The sequence below is a fragment of the Vipera berus genome (genome assembly GCF_964194415.1).
Source record: "Vipera berus genome assembly, chromosome: 1".
In the NCBI taxonomy this organism is placed as follows: domain Eukaryota; kingdom Metazoa; phylum Chordata; class Lepidosauria; order Squamata; family Viperidae; genus Vipera; species Vipera berus.
The window spans coordinates 237,845,586-237,865,862 of record NC_138202.1 but is presented as its reverse complement, the minus strand read 5'-3'; the positions used below and the strand labels follow the sequence as shown (position 1 = coordinate 237,865,862).

The window sequence follows — 20,277 nt, the reverse complement described above, 5'->3', positions numbered from 1 at the left end:
GGATGGAATGTTCTGAGTATCCTGGCATGCCGGTATGTACAGCCATTCAGTCTTGTCCGGGTTAAGTTGAAGCCTGTTCCTCCCCATCCATTCCCGAACCGCTTCCAGGCAACGGGACATCACGTCGAGGGTATCACTGATGTTGTTTGGAGTTGAGATGAAAAGCTGTGTGTCATCAGCATACTGATGGTACCCTACTCCAAAACCACGAATGATCTCACCTAGCGGTTTCATGTAGATGTTGAACAGGAGAGGCGAGAGGACCGACCCCTGAGGGACTCCACAAACGAGAGGCCTCGGAGTCGATCTCTGTCCTCCTGCCAACACCGACTGCGAGCGTCCCAGGAGAAAGGAGGAGAACCACCGCAGAACCGTGCCTCCTACTCCCAATCACCTGAGGCGCCATAGCAAGATACCATGGTCGATGGTATCGAAAGCCGCCAAAAGGTCTAATAAGACTAGGACAGAGGAATGGCCCCTGTCCCGGGCCCTCCAGAGATCATTCATCAGAGCGACCAATGCCGTCTCCGTGCTGTAGCCCGGCCTGAAACCCGATTGGCACGGGTCTAGATAATCCGCTTCCTCCAGGACCTGAGGAAGCTGATGCGCCACCACACTCTCAACAACCTTCGCAAGGAAGCGAAGGTTGGAGACTGGACGAAAGTTATTCAATGAAGCTGGGTCCAAGGTGGGCTTCTTGAGGAGAGGTCTCACCACCGCCTCCTTCAAGGAGGCGGGGAAGTGACCCTCACTCAGAGAAGCAGAGATGACCGCCTGAAACCAGCCTCGTGTCCCCTCTCGAGCTGCATAAGCCAGCCAGGAAGGGCACGGGTCCAGTAAGCATGTGGAGGAGCTCAATCTCCTCATAATCCTGTCCACTTCCTTTGGAGTCACAGGATCAAATTCCTCCCAGATGACGTCGACAAGACTGCCCATGTCCTGTTCCTCAGACTCTGCCCAGTTGGAGTCCAGGCCGGTTCGAATCCGAGCGATTTTATCCAACAGATATTGACCGAATTCCTCGGCTCGACCCTGTAAGGGTTTCTCCCTCACCTCTTGGTTCAGAAGGGAGCGAGTCACTCTGAACAGGGCAGCCGGGCGATTATCTGCGGACGCGATGAGGGTGGAAAAGTAATTGGATCTCGCCACCCTCATCGCTGCGAGATAAGACCTGGTGTGGATTCTTAGTCGCAACCGGTCGGATTCGGATCGACTGGATCTCCAACGGCTCTCTAGGCCCCGTCTCCGACGCTTCATCTCCCGGAGCTCCGCGGTGAACCATGGAGCTCGCTGGGATCTGCGCCGGGTCAGGGGCCGCAGGGGTACAACTCGGTCAAGTGCCTCTGTGGCTGCCCTTTCCCAGGCTTCCACTATGGCATCCGCCGAGCTGTGAGCAGGGAGTGCAGGTGGGTTCCCAAGCGCTGCCTGGAACCTATCAGGGTCCATTAGGCGCCTGGGGCGGTACCATCTGGTTGGCTCCGCGTACCCACGGCGGGGGGTGGCAAAGCGGAAGTCTAGCCGTAGGAGGTGGTGATCGGTCCATGACAGGGTCATAACGGTTGTGGAGCCCCCACCAATATCATCACGCCACCGTCCAGATAAGAACACCAAGTCTGGGGTGTGGCCTCCCTCATGAGTCGGTCCTGAAATTATTTGCGACAGGTCCATGGCCGTCATGGAAGCCATGAACTCCCGAGCTAAATGAGAAATGGCAGCAAACTTTCCCATTGCCTTATGAACAGAAGAAAGACACAGAACAATATATAATGTATTTATTTCAAGGAAACTGCATTTATTTGAAGTAAATGCATTTCTCAATAAAATAAATATGCATACAGTAATAGATTTTTAAATTAGACTGTGAATAGAAAGAAGAGGATTACGATCCTAATATCATATATTTACAGTTCTCGGGTATAATTCCTTATTTTAAAGATATACATTTCACTTGTTACCCCCCCCTCTCTCTCTCTCTCTCTCTGTGTGTGTGTGTGTGTGTGTGTGTGTGTGTGTGTGTGTGTGTGTATTTGGGCATCGTTTATGATAATGCAATTCACAGGACTACAGAAAATATGAGGATAATTTGAAAAAATAACCCCATATGATAATAGAAACTATTTTACATTAAATTTTTATCAGAACATTCACTCCTCTTCGTCATTTTCCACCTTATTAGTCCTGCGTGCTGATACTCTTTATATATCTTACTATTAGGTTTTTAGAATGCTATAAAGTCTTTAATCAATCCATTCTATTTTCCTCATGTCTAGCATGTAGTAGGTATTCTTTGTAGTACAACTGACCAGTGTATAAAATTCCTGGGCAAATAAGCAATTTGGATACAGCCCCAATTAAACTTCCATGGGAAGGTAATTCTATAGTTGGGTACTGTCCATATTAGATAGCACTGACAAAAAGTGTTAAAGCATGAACAGAATGATACAATCGTATAACCTAGCAAGATTGTATTTGTTTATTTATTTTGAGATGAATTAAAACATAGGGCTAATATTTATGCTTTTTGGAAAAAATATTTTTAGTCATAGGATCTCCACGAAACCTGAGAGTAACTGATGAAACAACGGATAGTTTTAAAGTTGGATGGTCACCAGCCCCAGGGAATGTTCTCAGATACAGACTTGCATATAGACCAGTTACTGGTGGGGAAACAAAACAAGTAACCATCCCAGCAAATGAAAGGGCAACCACTCTACATAATCTGATGCCTGATACAACATATGAAGTTTCCTTAACTGCTGAGTACTTGTCTGGAGTTGGAAATCCATTGGATGGTCATGGAAAAACTGAAGAAGGTACATCCTGCTTTTGCAGTCAAATGCATTTTAATATAGGATATAGCAATAAAAGACTACTAGCCTATCTTCATTGTAACAGGAAGCTATGATACATTTCACTGGCTCATTGGCAGCATGCAGAATAATTGCTTGACATGTCTCATATTGAGTGTGTTAATTATTGCATATTAAGGCACAAATATCTACATGTCTTTACCAATCTCTGAATCCAGGTTCTTTGTAGAGGCACACTTCTTTTTTAGCAATAATATATATCTGTATTTCTTAAATTTCATTCCAGTGGCCAAGCAGATCTCTATTTCTTATCTTCTTTCTCCCTAAAACTGCAGCTTTCAGCATATTTATTCCCTAGCCACAACGATGTCAAAATAATAAAACTTCCCCCTGTGCACTTGCATTGTGGCACTGCACACAAGTACAGAAGAGTTGGAGTTTGTGTCATGATGTCCCATGCCCTAATTCCATACTTGAGATAGCTATGGTTTTCATGTATTACTGTATTGTTTGTCTGACCCTAAATACCAGTGCTATCTGGTATCTCTTGCTTATCCAGGAAAACTTGATTTAGCAGACCCCATTTAAAGACTTCAGATACCATGTACCAAAATTCCATTTGGTAATTCTATCTAAAATAATATAAAAGTCCAGATGAAACACTTAAATGTATCTTAATTTTCTATATTTTAACATGTCTGCAGTGATGAGCTGATTGTGCAAATGATACAAATTAACATCACACATCAATTTATGTGTTTGTGTAATAACCTTATTATACAAATCATGTCAATTAATGCAGATGATTGACTTTGGGATTTAAAACATTTGGGAATAGTGGTTTCCCCACCCATCCAATTAGTTCATTAAATAAAGGTTTGATTGTATTATAAAAAAATAATAGTGTCATAGTAATTTATTTCACCACTATTTCACAGAACTTAAGGATAGAAAATTGTTCTTGGAATGTTTTTGTTGGTTTGCTCCTAAGGTTTTGTTTTTTCTTTTTTAAATTTATCCTATATAGTGCTTGGAAGACCAAGAGATTTGAAAGTTTCGGATGCTACAACATCCTCATTGAAACTAAATTGGAATTCAGCACCTGGCAAAGTGCAGCAGTATCTTATCACGTATACTCCAGTGATTGGAGGTGAACCTAAAGAGATAACCGTAAGGGGAGACACTACCAGTGCAGTTCTCACTAACTTGGACGCAGGAACAAAATATGATTTGTCAGTAACTGCCCTTTATGCATCTGGAGCAGGAGAGGCTCTTTCTGAACAAGGAGAAACGCTTGAAGGTAAGAACACCTGGATTTATTATGGTTGGGATAGACTACCCCATTTATCTGAAAACAAAAACAGGAATTAAGACATTTTCCATAAGGAAGAATAGATCACCCTCAAAAAGAAACCATAGGGTTGCCAATTCCAACTAAAACTAATATAGGAAATCTCCCTGTCTCCAGTAATTCTATGCATATTTCACATTTGAATGAGCATATATGTGTACAGCTGCTAGTATACTTGAAATACTAGAAATAAAGAACTTACTCAAAACTTACTCAAAACAAAAACTGTGGGCTTGTGAAACATGGTTTTTATAATTGAGTGAATAAAAGTATCATTGGTGAATCAGATCTCAGTAGTTTGCTCAAGAAAGATTGCCGAAACCTTTTGTTTAGCCCAGCGTTTGAATTTATCCAGCTATTGTTTTGCATTCCTTTTTTGCCCTAATTTCACAGAACTTAAGGATAGAAAATTGTTCTTGGAATGTTTTTGTTGGTTTGCTCCTAAGGTTTTTCTTTCTTTTTTAATTTATCCTATACAGTGCTTGGAAGACCAAGAGATTTGAAAGTTTCGGATGCTACAACATCCTCATTGAAACTAAATTGGAATTCAGCACCTGGGAAAGTGCAGCAGTATCTTATCACGTATACTCCAGTGATTGGAGGTGAACCTAAAGAGATAACCGTAAGGGGAGACACTACCAGTGCAGTTCTCACTAACTTGGAAGCAGGAACAAAATATGATTTGTCAGTAACTGCCCTTTATGCATCTGGAGCAGGAGAGGCTCTTTCTGAACAAGGAGAAACGCTTGAAGGTAAGAACACCTGGATTTATTACGGTTGGGATAGACTACCCCATTTATCTGAAAACAAAAACAGGAATTAAGACATTTTCCATAAGGAAGAATAGATCACCCTCAAAAAGAAACCATAGGGTTGCCAATTCCAACTAAAACTAATATAGGAAATCTCCCTGTCTCCAGTAATTCTATGCATATTTCACATTTGAATGAGCATATATGTGTACAGCTGCTAGTATACTTGAAATACTAGAAATAAAGAACTTACTCAAAACTTACTCAAAACAAAACTGTGGGCTTGCGAAACATGGTTTTTATAATTGAGTGAATAAAAGTATCATTGGTGAATCAGATCTCAGTAGTTTGCTCAAGAAAGATTGCCGAAACCTTTTGTTTAGCCCAGCGTTTGAATTTATCCAGCTATTGTTTTGCATTCCTTTTTTGCCCTAATTTCACAGAACTTAAGGATAGAAAATTGTTCTTGGAATGTTTTTGTTGGTTTGCTCCTAAGGTTTTGTTTTTTCTTTTTTAATTTATCCTATATAGTGCTTGGAAGACCAAGAGATTTGAAAGTTTCGGATGCTACAACATCCTCATTGAAACTAAATTGGAATTCAGCACCTGGCAAAGTGCAGCAGTATCTTGTCACATATACTCCAGTGATTGGAGGTGAACCTAAAGAGATAACCATAAGGGGAGACACTACCAGTGCAGTTCTCACTAACTTGGAAGCTGGAACAAAATATGATTTGTCAGTAACTGCCCTTTATGCATCTGGAGCAGGAGAGGCTCTTTCTGAACAAGGAGAAACGCTTGAAGGTAAGAACACCTGGATATATTACGGTTGGGATAGACTACCCCATTTATCTGAAAACAAAAACAGGAATTAAGACATTTTCCGTAAGAAAGAATAGATCACCCTCAAAAAGAAACCGTAGGGTTGCCAATTCCAACTAAAACTAATATAGGAAATCTCCCCTTCTCCAGTAATTCTATGCATATTTCACATTTGAATGAGCATATATGTGTACAGCTGCTAGTATACTTGAAATACTAGAAATAAAGAACTTACTCAAAACAACAAAAAACTGTGGGCTTGCGAAACATGGTTTTTATTATTGAGTGAATAAAAGTGTCATTGGTGGATCAGATCTCAGTAGTTTGCTCAAGAAAGATTGCCGAAACCTTTTGTTTTAGCCCAGCGTTTGAATTTATCCAGCTGTTGTTGTGCATTCCTTTTTTGCCCTGAATTGAATAGATAATTGCAACAGGCTTCTTTTCTGTACAGTTTCAGACATTATTTTTTTGCAGCAGCTCAAAGAGGATTTCAGTTTTTAGGAAGTGTCAATTATTGCGTCTGGAAAGCAGCTATTCACTGTGCATAAGGTTTGATTGTAGAGAACTTTCAGAGAATGTATTTGGTACACAGTGAAAATGTAGCAAAGAAGATCTGGCTCCTATTCCATGTCCTTTGCTCTTCTTCCCCTCTGACCATCACCAGTTCATCATGCTCCCTCTACAGTATCTCTGCTTAACATAATTATGTAGTCTGAATGACAGAGCGCATGAATGCAAATTCTAAGTATATGGTTAAAGGCTATTATCTATCATAACATTATTATTTATGACTTCCATGTCTTAACAGGGTTACATTATGATAGCATCTGTAATCAAAATGTGTCTCATTACTTGGGCATTCAGTTTGCCTTTATCAGCGACAGAAGAGATTAATTGTGTAATTACTGTACATGCTTTTAAATAACGTTCACCCTGTGGAATGTGTTTTTTCTTCAGCTAGACGAGAAAGCTTTGCAAGTAGTCTAAGGGCTCTAGAGAAGGTTTATTGTCATGAATTGTTTTATGAGAAAAAATGATTGGAACTCTGAATAAGTACAAACAAAAATGATAAGTGGATTGCAAGAGAAATCAAGATAGCATTTTGCTCTTAATCTCAGATAGCACAAAAATGGAGCAGATTCTAGCTTAAATATTCTTAAGAACAGGCAGCTTTTGTTGGGGTGAAAGAACCAAGTTTATTGTGTGTAACAGAACAAAATCATTAAACAGATTTTTTTGGGGGGGGAAATGAGCAAGAATAGTTGCCTTGTTGCTTGTGGGTTGGTTTCCAAATGTTTCATTACCAGAGCTAGGTAATATCTTCAGAGGCATTTAGGGGATGTCAGTGTCAGTGTTCCTCTATTTATAAGGGCTTTGTGTGGTCACTAGGTCTTATGATGGGGAGGTCACGTCAGGTGAGGGTCTTGTGATGGGTTAGGTATGGGTGGCATCCAGTGAAGGTCTTGATGGATGTGACCTGACTCATCACGTTCTTTGAAGCAAACACGTTGATTATGCTGAAGTGGGAAGGTAGCTTGCTTATTTGTTTGTTTGTTTATTTAACTGTATATGCCACCCATCTTGCAGTCATGCAACTTTGGGCAGTTTGCAATCAGATAAAACATATTAAAAGAGTAAAACAGCAAAGCAATAAATATAATATTAAAATCAGTGAATGTTGGAAATCAGTGAGTCTAGTGAGTTCATAATTATTGGCGTAAATCCCAGTAACCGCAGACTCCAGATGGTTTACCATAAATTGACCAGTGGTTCACCAATGGAATACAATTTCCTTTAGGCCCATTCAGGATTTAACCCCTGTTAAAAGGATTTTCAGTTGTAACATAGTCTTTAATGTAAGCTGTCTTTACGATTTTCTGTCTAGTTTCTGCTTTTCATTACTTTTGTATTTTATTCTGTACAAATTTTGACACATTGGGGATTTTTTAACTGATTATACCCTTCCTCTTCTTCTATGTCCTTTCTCTTGAGGCCTTCCATTTAATTTTCATTTTTTACTCAAAGCCAAACTTATAGGTCAGGGGCTAAAAATAAACATAATGGTAAACAGAGCAATTGTTGAAACCAGTTGTTAGCTCAGAATTAAATGTTTCGATGAGCTACTGTTATTAATCTGTTTTTTTCTCACAGAGAGGAGGTATACCAAGAGCCTGCTTATTTGCCTTGAGGTATAATGTCAAATGACAAGGACATGTTTTCTTTTAAAAACATTGAATTGATGTTTTCTTTTAAAAAGATTGAATTGAATACAGGTCTTGGTGAACGTTTCTCTTGTCACTTGGGTTCTGTAGTTTTTAAATAAGGTATCTTTGTGGAACCAAGAGGTTCAAGATATTATTTTTAAGTTAATAATTTAATAGTTATTATACAAATAAGCAGTGCTTTTTTTGTAAAAGAAAAAGGTGCCGGAACTCCGTTCTGAGCATTCTATGACAAAAAAAGCCCTGCAAATAAGTAACATTACATTCTGAACTTAGGTTTTTCTACAATAATTTACAGTGATTGTGTCCTAGTACAGATCTGTGACTTTATAAATAAATGTTGGTATGCTACAGACTTTGTTTCTACTTAAAACTAAAAATATGTGTTTATATCTTAAATGTTTTATCTTTATTTTTTTTTCTGTCAGCTATACTGTATTCTTCTCAACATCTTTTTCTTTCAAGGCCCTTTCCCTACCTGGCCCCACACCATCTGTCTGATCCCTAACAATATTTTCCCTAGGTTATTTATTGTATACTTGTAGTAACGTGGCTTCTTTGCAGAATTCAAAGACCAATAATAACTCCCAAGAAGTTTGTTAAAGATAAAATGTATTGAAAAACTTTTCAATAAAAAAAAAATAACTCCCAAGAAGTAACCTTCAAAAATATCAATCATTACAATGCCTTCTGATAGTCTAGATAAATAGTAATAACTTTCATTTTCAATATATTTTAGTGCTAAATATGCTGCCACTCTCTTCCCCTTCAGGGTGGTATGGTGAAAAAAGCCAGAGAGCTTATCATCCAGCAGTTCCATAACCCACTTTTTGCCATGCTCTTTTTCTTAGCTTTTCTAACATTAGGAAATGCCAACTTTCAAAACCAGTGGCATAAGTAGGAAGCGGGATCTGATGTTGTAATTCCAACTACCAGTTTCACAGATTGCAATTTTAATCATAGGTACTTTTATCAAGGGACGCGGTGGCTCAGTGGGTTAGGACGCTGAGCTTGTCGATCTGAAGGTCGGCAGTTTGGCGGGTCGAATCCCGAGTGCCGTGTAGCAGAGTGAGCACCTGTTACTCGTCCCAGCTTCTGCCAACCTAGCAGTTCAAAAGCACGTAAAAATGCAAGTAGAAAAATAGGGACCACTACGGTGGGAAGGTAACAGCGTTCCGTGCGCCTTTGGCGTCTAGTCATGCCGGCCACATGACCACGGAGACGTCCTCAGACAAGCGCTGGCTCTTCGGCTTTGAAACGGAGATGAGCATCGTCCCCTAGAGTTGGAAACGACTAGCATGCATGTGCGGGGGAACCTTTATCTTTACCTTTTACTTTTATCAAGAAACCATATTGAACATAAAATGGGATTTCTAATCAATCATAAACAAATAGCTCTCCTTTTTCATTAAGTAATGGCTTTTCACATTTTTACTGAAACACTTTCACACAGCAGAAGTGTCTTATTTTGTTTCATAGTTAACTTAGAAATATTTTTTTAAAAATTGAGGACCTCCCACAGATTGAGTCAGTAGTACTGCAAGTGACATTTCCTTACAATGAAGGTTTTAGCATAACATGAGAACATTTTGAGTTGCAAATGGCTTGCCATACAAAGAGATTCTGTTTCTGCCTTGGAGATTTACTGCTGTCTCATGCATTATTTAAATTAGACGTTTTCCATTTTCTGATACTGACATTTTCAAGAGATAGTTGCCAGTTGTGAAACAATTCTGTTCCTTGTCTCTTCTATGGGAAAGTCATGTTTCTAGGAAAAAATAAATCAACATAGAGGAAATGATACACTGTACAAGAAAACAGTAACCAGCTTCTTCTAAATATTTTTTAAAAAGAGCAGCATATTACACAGTTGCTAGAATACTGTGCTGTACTGGAATAGTGTTCACCCCATGGCAGCTCTGAATTTGTTGTAGTGGTTGAACTAAGGAAAAACACAATGTACAGTATATCTGGATAATTTATTAGCAGTTCCCAACTAACTGACTTAATTTTTTAAAAATAACAAATGGCGTGGTGGCCTAGTGGTGAAGTTTGTTGCCTCTCACTTGGAATGTTGAGAGTTCAATCCTAGGTAGCGGCAGATGTTTCCGTCTCCTAGGGCGCAAAGAAAAAATGTCTGCTGTGAACTTCATGTAGGGGTCAGGAAGGGCATCTGGCCAGTAAATGCTCAGCCCCATCCAATCACCCCAACTTTATCCCGAATTATGGGATTACAGGGTCATAAAAAGAGGGGTTTTTTTAAATTCCAAAAATAGAAGCTGGCACACTGTAAAGCAAAGTATAGCCTTTGACATTTTCTTGTTAGAAAGGTTACAAAATATAACTGATCCACAGCTGCAATCTAATACCCTTTGGTGGAGGAATGTGCCTTCTTAAGAAATGGCTTGAGTAGTAGAGAACATCATGGGTAGCTAGAAATCACCTCTTTTATTACTTCCTGTACTTTTAGTGGCAACTTTCAACAATCTTGAGTCAATCATTTGTCAGTGCCCACAATATACTCACAATTTTTAATCCTGTAACTGGAAAATTTGTTCAGAAGTAAGTGTCACTTCAGATAACGGGACTTTTTTTTCGTTAGCACATTGGTTTGCATGCTGAAAGGCAGCCCAGAAACATAAGAGGAAATATTGTGCTTTCTGTGACTTGTACAGTTCTATATTCCTTTTCTCTCCATCCTTGAAATGTCTGAAACTCTCAAAGATGTTATAGGTTACCAAATCATTAAATACAATAACTAGTGCCTGTTATGCTTCTTGTAGGAGAAGAGTAATTATTTTATTAGCTTTTTTATATTGAAAATTATCAGAACATATAATTTATTTCAAATTTAAGGTGATCTAGAAAACTAATGAATTAAATAGGCAAGTTTGCTCTGGTCATTTCACATATATTTTGTTAAATAATTATGAATAAAATGTGATCTCAAAGAATTTTTCCTGAAAATAACTAAAGAAAATCTGTGGATTCCACATATTCCCAAGAATGATTTCATGGCTAAATGATTTAATGGCTAAATTTCTTCACAACTCTCTTTCTGAGACAGCTACAGCCCTTCTAATAAGGTGAAGAGAACTAAAGGAAACTCAATCTCTCTTCTCTCCCCTCCCCCACATATTTATATGCCAATGACACTGGGTCTGCAACAATTAAAACAAGAGAAATCCAATTAACAATTAACTCTCCAGTTGGGGACCTGAGTACAGTGGTGGAATTCAAATACCTGAACAACCAGTTCTCTTATTCAATGCAGGCCTGGGCCTCCAAGGCCTAGAACGGATTTCCAAAAGTGACATCCATGCACTTTCAGTGGGCTGTTCTAGGCCTAGGAGGCCTCCTCCAGGCCTCCAAGGCCTAGACTGGACTTCTGGAAGCCAGCCGGTTCTCCGAATGCAGTGAACTGACTGAATCGCACCACTGGCTGAGTAGCATATAAATTTAATAATTATTATTATTTTGAGAAAGTAAAAAATGGCAAAAATTACAAACAGGACAGAAATGAAACAAATGACCTTCACTTTTCTTCATGAAGGACTTGGGGAAAGAGTCAGGTCTTCAAGACCCTTGTAAACAATAGGATGGGGACTATCCAAATCTCAGGAAGTACCTCATTCCAGAGGGTAGGTGCTGCTCCAGAGAAGATATGTTTCTGAAATCCTGACAGATGGCATTGTTTAATTGAAGGAACCTGGAGCTTGCCAACCCTGCAAAATCAAAATTGGCCTGGCAGATATTGGAGACACATAGTTCCTCAAGTAATCAGGACCATGTAGTTTGAAATGCAAACTAAGAATCAGTACAGCTTGAGAACCAGGCTTGTTACATGGATAAACTGAGACATGCCCATAACTGCCCATGCAGGTGCGTTCTGGACCAGTTAATGCTTTTGGGTATACTACCAGGGCAGTCCCGTGTAAAGCAAGTTGATCATGGGATACATGACTGTCTCTATGGCTTCCTGATACAACAAAGGGCACAAGTGGTGCACCAGGTGAAGTTGTACAAAGCCCTTCCTATGTCGCAGCTGCCACCTGCTCTTCAAGCAACAGTTGTGAGTCCAGGAAGACCCCCAAATTTAAATGACCCCTATCCAAATGAAGTTCCTGTGTTTGAGTCAATATGATGGAAAGAATAAGAGTGAAGTAATATTTCGGAAGTGTTCATATAATATGAGTATTAAATTATAAATTAGGTTTTCGCCACATGCCCAGCACAATTTCCCTACCTTAATGCCTGAACAGATCCTACCATCAGATAGAATGAAGTAGTCATCACAGAAAGGTAGGGGGAAAAAAGGGTGTAATAGGAGGAATTGGCCACTGCTTTAGAACAGAGGCACTGCAACTTGAGATTAATGATCTTCCAGATGTCATTGAAGGGGTGATTCCAACTTGTCCTTTCTTTCAGGATTGTGCAATTTTGAAATCACATTTGCTTATTTATTTTATTACATTTTATAGCCTCCCATCTCCCTAGGACTAAATAGAATTCTGCTTCCAAGCTTTGTTATTTTTTGAATACTTGGTTGCTTGATGTGCCATTAGTCCTAGGTTTTGAAGCAAAATGTATGCAAGGTTTGGTAATCATCCTAGATTGTACATTGTAATATAGCCAACCCAATAGTATCCTAAGGGATAAATTGTGAAATAGCCAATTTCTCCAGTGTAGGATTTCTAGAAGGTTGGACTTCAACTCCTATAATAAAATCACGAAGCCATCAATGTAGGAAAGACTGCTCGGGAAACATAAACAGCACAGCTCCTCTTATTTCCTAACTCAGCAGGCTAAAGTATTTAGAGTAGAGATGCATGTAATGATCTGCATATGTGGAAAACTAATCCATGAGCCACTGGAACTTCTTCCAAACAATGTATGCATTCAGTGCTTGGCGCATACCTACCATTAAATTGCCAAATTCTAACATATCTTTGACTCTGTCCCATGGCACCTCTCACTGTTTCTCTGAGCTTTAATGTCTTGTCCTAAACATTTGGTCTGTTTTTTTAATAGAATGAGCGGGCAGAGAAGTTATTTTTTTGAAGTTGCAGTAAATATATATAGTTCACTTTCTTATTTTCTGCACTGAAGCTGAAATCACTGTGTTACTTAGAAATTGAGAGCAATATTTCCATAAAAAACTATTTGGAGTCAAGGGCTTATTCAATTTCTTTTTTCATATTTGGATTTCTACTTTGTTGCTTGGAAAAATCCAATGTTTTATTCTTCTAATCAAAAAATTATAGGGGGCTGTGTGGGGGGCATGGGTTATACTTTATTGCCAATAAATGATGTCTCCAGTTGCATAGGAGTATAGTTCCTATTTAATATTATTGAAACTATTAATCTATTTTTGTCAGGATAATGTTATATTGCTGGATACAACCCTACAGTGCTGCAGTATTGTTAATGTAGAATTCCCTTCATAGTTAATGGTTCAAAATTTATATTATTTGAAGATATCATAGTTTAATATTAAAATCATTATCTGGAAGGGATTCAAAGTGAAGTAGCCAATGTAAAATGGCTTATCTGTCTGTATTAAAATATGGAAAGACCTTTTGTTATAAGACATCAGCATATTCTACCAAGCGAGTTTTTCCATATTTGTTTCCATTTGGATTGCATTCACATCCTTTTATTTAACAGAAAAAGCCACATTTGAAACAGAAGCTTTACAAAAGAATGAAAACAATCTGATGCAAGTAACTTTTAAAATCTGGTTTCTTTCAGTTTTCCAGGAAAATACTCTCCTGAGATTGAGTTTCAGAATTAAACCTTCATTTAACAACCAATTTAGTGATATTTGAAGGTATAACAGATAGAATTCAAAACATTCAGCTATATCAGGTCAAACTGAATGTTGCATATTGCTATGAATTTGGCTGTAACCTTTATGAGGATATAACTTTACTACAAAATGTTATCTTTAAATTTCTGTTTGATGCATATAGATTCTAAAAATTGCATGCAAGTCATCAAATAATACTAAGTAGCATCCACAGGAAAACACAATAGTGTCAAAATGACAATCAGTGCATGGTGACAAATAGTAATCACGTCAATGTCACTATTACATCCTTGCATTCTGATGGAAGAATCAAGTATGCAACTTGTGACATTTGCATGATGACATCCTCATACAAATTTTGTCATATCTCCCCTTTTACCCATGGATAGCACTCATGAGATCAAGACATTTTTTATAGATTATAGATTATTCAAGAATATTTAATGTAATATAGTATTTACAAGTATTCTTATAGTTTGCACTCTTATTTTCAGAACTCTTAATTATTGATATTAAAGTATCTTGACTAGTATAAGATTTTGGAAGCAAACCCTTTCAAGGAATATACTTAAATGGAATTGTACAGTATAGCTAAGTTGTATTAAGGTTGCATCTAGCCAACCATGCATTCTTGGAAAAACTAAACACTATGGTGGTAGGCTTGACTGAAAAGTTGGAAAAATTCTTTGGAAAAAGGCAAGTGATTAACTACTGTGGCTGTGCTTGGTTTGGAAATGATTCAGATGTGCTTTGGGCCTTTTATGTTCTGGATCATAAGAATTTTCTACTATTCTTTAAAGTGTCAGGACATTTTTCAGGCTTTTTAGATGTTTTGATTTATTAAAGCAACAACACCTTCCTTTAAACCCTGAAAAAGGATTTATATACTTGAATGAATAGAGGAAAGTGCTGTATTTGTGTGAGATCCAAAGTTTTTCTGAATAGTTTGTGGAATCTCCCAAATTTCAACTTTATTGTTATCAAGAAAATTACATGGATATACCTTTGAAGTCAATAGGATGCTTTTTATTTCATTTCATGGCAATTCACTTTGTTAGTTTCTAATTTTATTGGCGTATGTGTTGATTGACCACAACAATTCTCATTTTTCTCTCTTTCATAAAGAACGTGGTTCTCCTCGTGACCTGATTACTAGAGACATAACCGATACTTCAGTTGGAGTCTCATGGACAGCAGCTCCAGGGCCAGTTCAGAATTACAAAATTCTATGGAAATCCCTTTATGATGGCCAGTCTGGGGAAACAACAGTTCCTGGAAATGTAGTTAACACTGTCTTAAAAAACCTTCAGCCTGAAACTAAGTATAAGATTTCAGTCTTGGCTTCCTACAGAAGTGGAGAAGGACCTCCTCTAGAGGGACAAGCTACAACTGAAGGTAGATAAAATACAGAAGACAACAAAGCATTCAAAGTGTGTTTATTTAGTCTTTATTCAGAAAACTGCTATCTTGCGAATCCTTTAGAATGCTTAAGGCAGTTTTTTAAACAAAGGTAAACTAATAAATTAAAAACTAACCTTACACTAGGACAGGGGTAGGCAACCTTGGCTCTTTTATGACTTGCGGACTTCAACTCCCAGAATTCCTGAGCCAGCCATGCTGAGGAGAAATAGAGAGGTTTCCAAGGTGAGACATGCTGGCTCAGGAATTCTGGGAGTTGAAGTCCACGAGTCATAAAAGAGCCAAGGTTGCCTACTCCTGCACTAGGATAACTAAAACCATGGAATAGCAGCAGGAAGCAACAGAAGGCAAGAGTAAAGTATTGCAGTAGACTCAAAAGAGCCCAAAGCATTCTAGCCAACCTTCTCATATATATTTATCTGTCTCTCTTCCATCTGTCATCTATCAGCTATCTTTCACTCTGTGATACATCAGCAAATATTAAATTTTTGAAACTAGAAGTAGAAGTTAAGTTGGTTAGAGCAACTCTGATTAATATTTACATGATTAGATTAAACTCAGTTTTTGATGTAAGGCTTGCCCACATTTTTAAAAAGCATTGGATACTATTCTAGTTAGGAGATTTCAGTTGCAAGAACTGATTACCAAGGATTGCAGTATTATGGAGAAATGCCTCTGCATTATTTTGTGTGTTCCCCTTCTATTCTGATCACTAGTTCCTGTTATTTCTAGTCATGACTTTCCAGATGTTCAGGGCTGGAAAGTTTAAGCTTGTGCGTTCCTTTGATGTTGTTTTATCATTCTTTAATAGAAAGTTTTACAAAGAACATAAACACTAACACAAACTAATAAGAAGAAAACAGAAAAGAAAAAAAGGAAAAAGGATAGAAAGAAGAAAAAAATAGAAGCTTCCAACTTTTTTTTGCAGCAAATAGAAGTACAATTATAAAGTTATCTTTTACTCTATAACTACAAAAGAAAACTCACTCTTTTGTATTATCCAGCTTGTTAATAACTGAAACCACAAATCATAAGTGCATTTTTTTCCATTTTATGCAAAAAGGGGTTTCTAGTCAGCCATAAATGTAGATAACATTTTTATGTATGCCTTTGATGTTTAGGAAAGATTGGTCTACTAGCGCTAAAGTAATTAACTGTGGCATCTAGTACAGATTCTTTTATGAATTTTAAACCAGGAACAAGAAAGAAGTATTCTATGTGGAATAAAAGAAGATTAAAACAACATATTCTGTATAAATCTAAAGTGTTGGGACAAGATGTTGGAGAGAATCAGTCTTGCATATCATGTTCTTATTTACTGTTTAAGATATTATAATCATGCGAGTAGAAAAGGACTTTTGAGGGGGATGGAGAGAACTAAGTACAAGTATGAAAAAATATCAAACAGTTGTAGATATGAGGGATCATTCTTCAAAATATAGTGAATTAGCATAATTTGACTTACTTTCTAGACAATTCGGTGTGTCTTTTCCTGGATAAATGAAGTTCAGAAAAAGTAATGTCTTTTAATCTTTCATTTAACACTTCAAAGTGTCACCTGAGGCAAAGACTGTTAAAGTCGATAATGAGAAAGAGACCACAATGAGAGTCACTTGGCAACCAGCACCTGGAAAAGTGATCAACTATCGTGTGGTTTACCGACCCCGTAGAGGAGGAAGACAAATAGTGGCTAAAGTGCCTCCGACTGTTACCTCCACAGTGCTGAAACGTCTCCAGCCTCTAACAACTTATGATATTACTGTCATTCCAACGTATAAAACCGGTGAAGGAAAACACAGAAAAGGCGAAGGAACAACAGGTGCAGATTTTTTTTTAAAAAAAAGTATATATGTGTATATGATAGATTACTGTAGCCAAAATGTATAAAGTTTACAAGTTCAAAAGTTCCTAGCTTAAGAGATTGAAATATGTGTTATAATTATTTGCTTATTTTTAAAGGCTTATGTATTATTTAAATTGCTATTAAGTGTGCGTGCCCTACCTGGCAGTTGTCTGAAAATGCTGCCATTTTTCCTCCCTAGGTTGTGGCAAGGTTGGCCTTCATGGATGCACTATAAACTTTCTCTCCTTTCAGGCAATACAGGAACTAAATTGATCCTTGGGTTAATCTATCTATCTATCTATCTATCTATCTATCTATCTATCTATCTATCTATCTATCTATTTATTTAATTTATATACCGCCCTATTCCTGAAGGACTCAGGGCGGTTCACAGGGCAATTAAAACCATACAAAAAAGAATAAAATAGAATTAAATTAGTAAAGCCCACAATTCCTAATAACAATAAAAATTAAAATTTTAAAATTAATTTCATATAATTTAATTAAATACTTTAAAATTTAATTGTAGTTGATAGGCTGGAAGATTAGAGAAGGTAGCTCATAATAGTACACAGCAAATGAGGCCGTAATAAGGAATTTTTCTGGCCTAAATTCTGATAAAGCCTTGAATCTTTTGCTTCAATGTACTCTTTCCTGCCCACATTATTTCATATTTGTTTGATAGTCTCATAGTTTTGAAAGCTGCTGCTACCGTTGCTAATATGGCACTTAATTTCTTAGAATTTCTGCTGTTGGGATCCTTGTGTGGGATTTCAATAATACACTATACAGGTAGTCCTTGACTTACGACCACAATTGAGCCCAATGTGTTTGTTGCTAAGTAAAACATTTGTTAAGTGAATTTTGCCCCATTTTATGACCTTTTATGCTACAGTTGTTAAATGAATCACTGTAGCTGTTAAGTTAGTAACACGGTTGTTAAGTAAATCTGGCTTCCCCATTGACTTGGCTTGTAAAAAGGTCACAAGAGGTGATCGCATGACCCCAGGACACTGGAACCGTCATAAATATGAGTCAGTTGCTAAGCATCCGAATTTTGATCACGTGACTATGGGGATAGTGCAAAAGTCATAAGTGTGAAAAACGGTCATAAGTCACTTTGTTGTAACTGAATGGCCACTAAACTGTTGTAAGTCGAGGACTGCCTGTTCATGGGGTTAATTTCAGCACATATCAACGTGGCTAAGGGACATCACATACCCTTCAACTGGCACGGTTAAGAACTGTGCAAAAGAAAGGAGCAGCAAACAAAAAATATTTCTAAGTGGCTCAGTAAATTACTCCTAAAGTAGGGTTACTACTGAGCGGTGGCTCAGTGGGTTAGGACGCTGAGGATCAGAAGGTCGGCAGTTTGGCGGGTTGAATCCCGAGTGCTGTGTAACAGAGTGAGCGTCTGTTACTCGTCCCAGCTTCTGCCAAATTAGCAGTTCGAAAGCATGTAAAAATGCAAGTAGAAAAATAGGGACCACTACGGTGGGAAGGTAACAGCGTTCCATGCGCCTTTGGCGTCTAGTCATGCCAGCCACATGACCATGGAGACATCCTTGGACAAGCGCTGGCTCTTCAGCTTTGAAACAGAGATGAGCACCAGCCCCTAGAGTCAGAAACGACTAGCATGCATGTGCGGGGGAACCTTTACCTTTACCTTTTTAGGGCTACTAGATGTTGTCTGAAGTTCAAATGACCATTAGAAGGTAGCAAAAGATGAAAGCTTTTGGCATTGTTGTTGCCCTTTAGCAGTCCAGATATTTGCAGCCTAGCTCTGATAGCTTTGTCCTAAGACTGTGACATAGTTCATTTAATTTGCAACTGGTTGTGATTACCTGGAACACAGGAGAGAAATATATGAGAATCTCAAGCTTTCCCATGTTTATGAAGTATAATCTATGGTTAGAAGTTCAGTAGAAGAGTGTGCAGAACAGTGTGCTAAATCTGTTCCTTCTGGAAGGTTTAGAGAACTTTGGCTGTTTAATTGTTGCTGGATCTCAATCTCTACAACAAGTCATAAAAGGGCCAAGTTTGAAGAACCCTGTTCTACAATCTCTTACAATTATTCTTATTATCTGGTACTCGTGGGACTTCTCACATAGATTTCTGATTGCTGCCTCAGAAGCTATAGTTTGAAGTGATTCTAAGAAGTATTTTCAAGCTGATTCTGAATGAGAACAGAAATTCGATAGGATCTTGGAGTTACGAACTGAGCATTCTGCGATTATCCTCTTCTTTCCTAAGATCCTAAATATAGTCCTTGGCATTCTAATGCATTGTCTACTTGGGAGTTTAAAAAGCAAAGCTGTTTCTGTTTCATCCCTTACCAAAATCCTTGGCTTTTGCTCTTTTAGATTGGACGAGTGCCATTTTAGTAAAAGAAAGAAAGAAAGAAAAACTATGCACATATGGGATAGCTTGAAACAGAAAAAAAACAGTTGAATTAAAAAGGAACTTAATGTTTGCTTATTTTGTGCTTTACGTCCAGTGCTATTTAATCTTTATTTGCTGCACTGCTTATAGAACACCTTAAAGTGTCCTAAAGATTTACCATTGTAACCTGTCAATAATGAACGGTAATAATGGATTGCTAACTGAAGTGAAAATCCACACATGATTTTGGCACCTCAGAAGTAAATTTCAGACATAATCTTATAGAATTATAACACACTTTATAAGAGGTATGAGCTGTTGACCTCTGTTTCCAGGTGCACAAATGTAATTTTGTATAATTCTGGAAAAGAAATTTACATCTTAGTCCATTTGAAATTAATGTTAATTAGCCAGATACAGTTTTTCAAGTTTTCCATCTTATTTTAATATTTGTAATGTAGGCAATAAATCAACTTTCTTCAAGTGAGCCTTCCTTAAGATAAGCAAATTGGTGCTAATTGCTGACTCAGCTATTTGGCATCAAATGAGTATTCAGTTGTTAAGTAGTTAAGTTCCCATATTTGTTTCGAAATCACTTCTTTTTCCATTTGATTTATGATTTTTGCAAAATGGATACAAATGCAGCAGCAGCAGAAATAATAAATTATCTAAAATTATCTCGAAATAGCTACAGAATGAAAAAGAAACTGGGTGGATGTCTTTTTTTTTGGAAATATTAAATGCAACTGTAAGGCCTCCAATGCTGATAGAATCCAAGATAGTAGAAAAGAGAAAGATGGCACATTTGTTTCCGATTGTATGGATTCAGTTAAGTTATTCCATAGATGATATTGCTTTTGTAAGTAA

The 20,277-nt window shown here is 37.8% G+C and overlaps 1 protein-coding gene across 1 annotated transcript in view; it reads left to right on the top strand.

The window, feature by feature from the left end:
* Positions 1-20,277, top strand: part of COL12A1 (collagen type XII alpha 1 chain) — a 124,788-nt gene that overhangs the window by 26,113 nt on the left and 78,398 nt on the right. The window contains exons 11-14 of the mRNA XM_081336546.1: positions 2,541-2,813; positions 5,445-5,717; positions 14,892-15,161; positions 16,738-17,004. Of these exons, the coding sequence (XP_081192672.1) occupies positions 2,541-2,813; positions 5,445-5,717; positions 14,892-15,161; positions 16,738-17,004 (1,083 nt within the window). The remainder of the gene's footprint in view (positions 1-2,540; positions 2,814-5,444; positions 5,718-14,891; positions 15,162-16,737; positions 17,005-20,277) is intronic.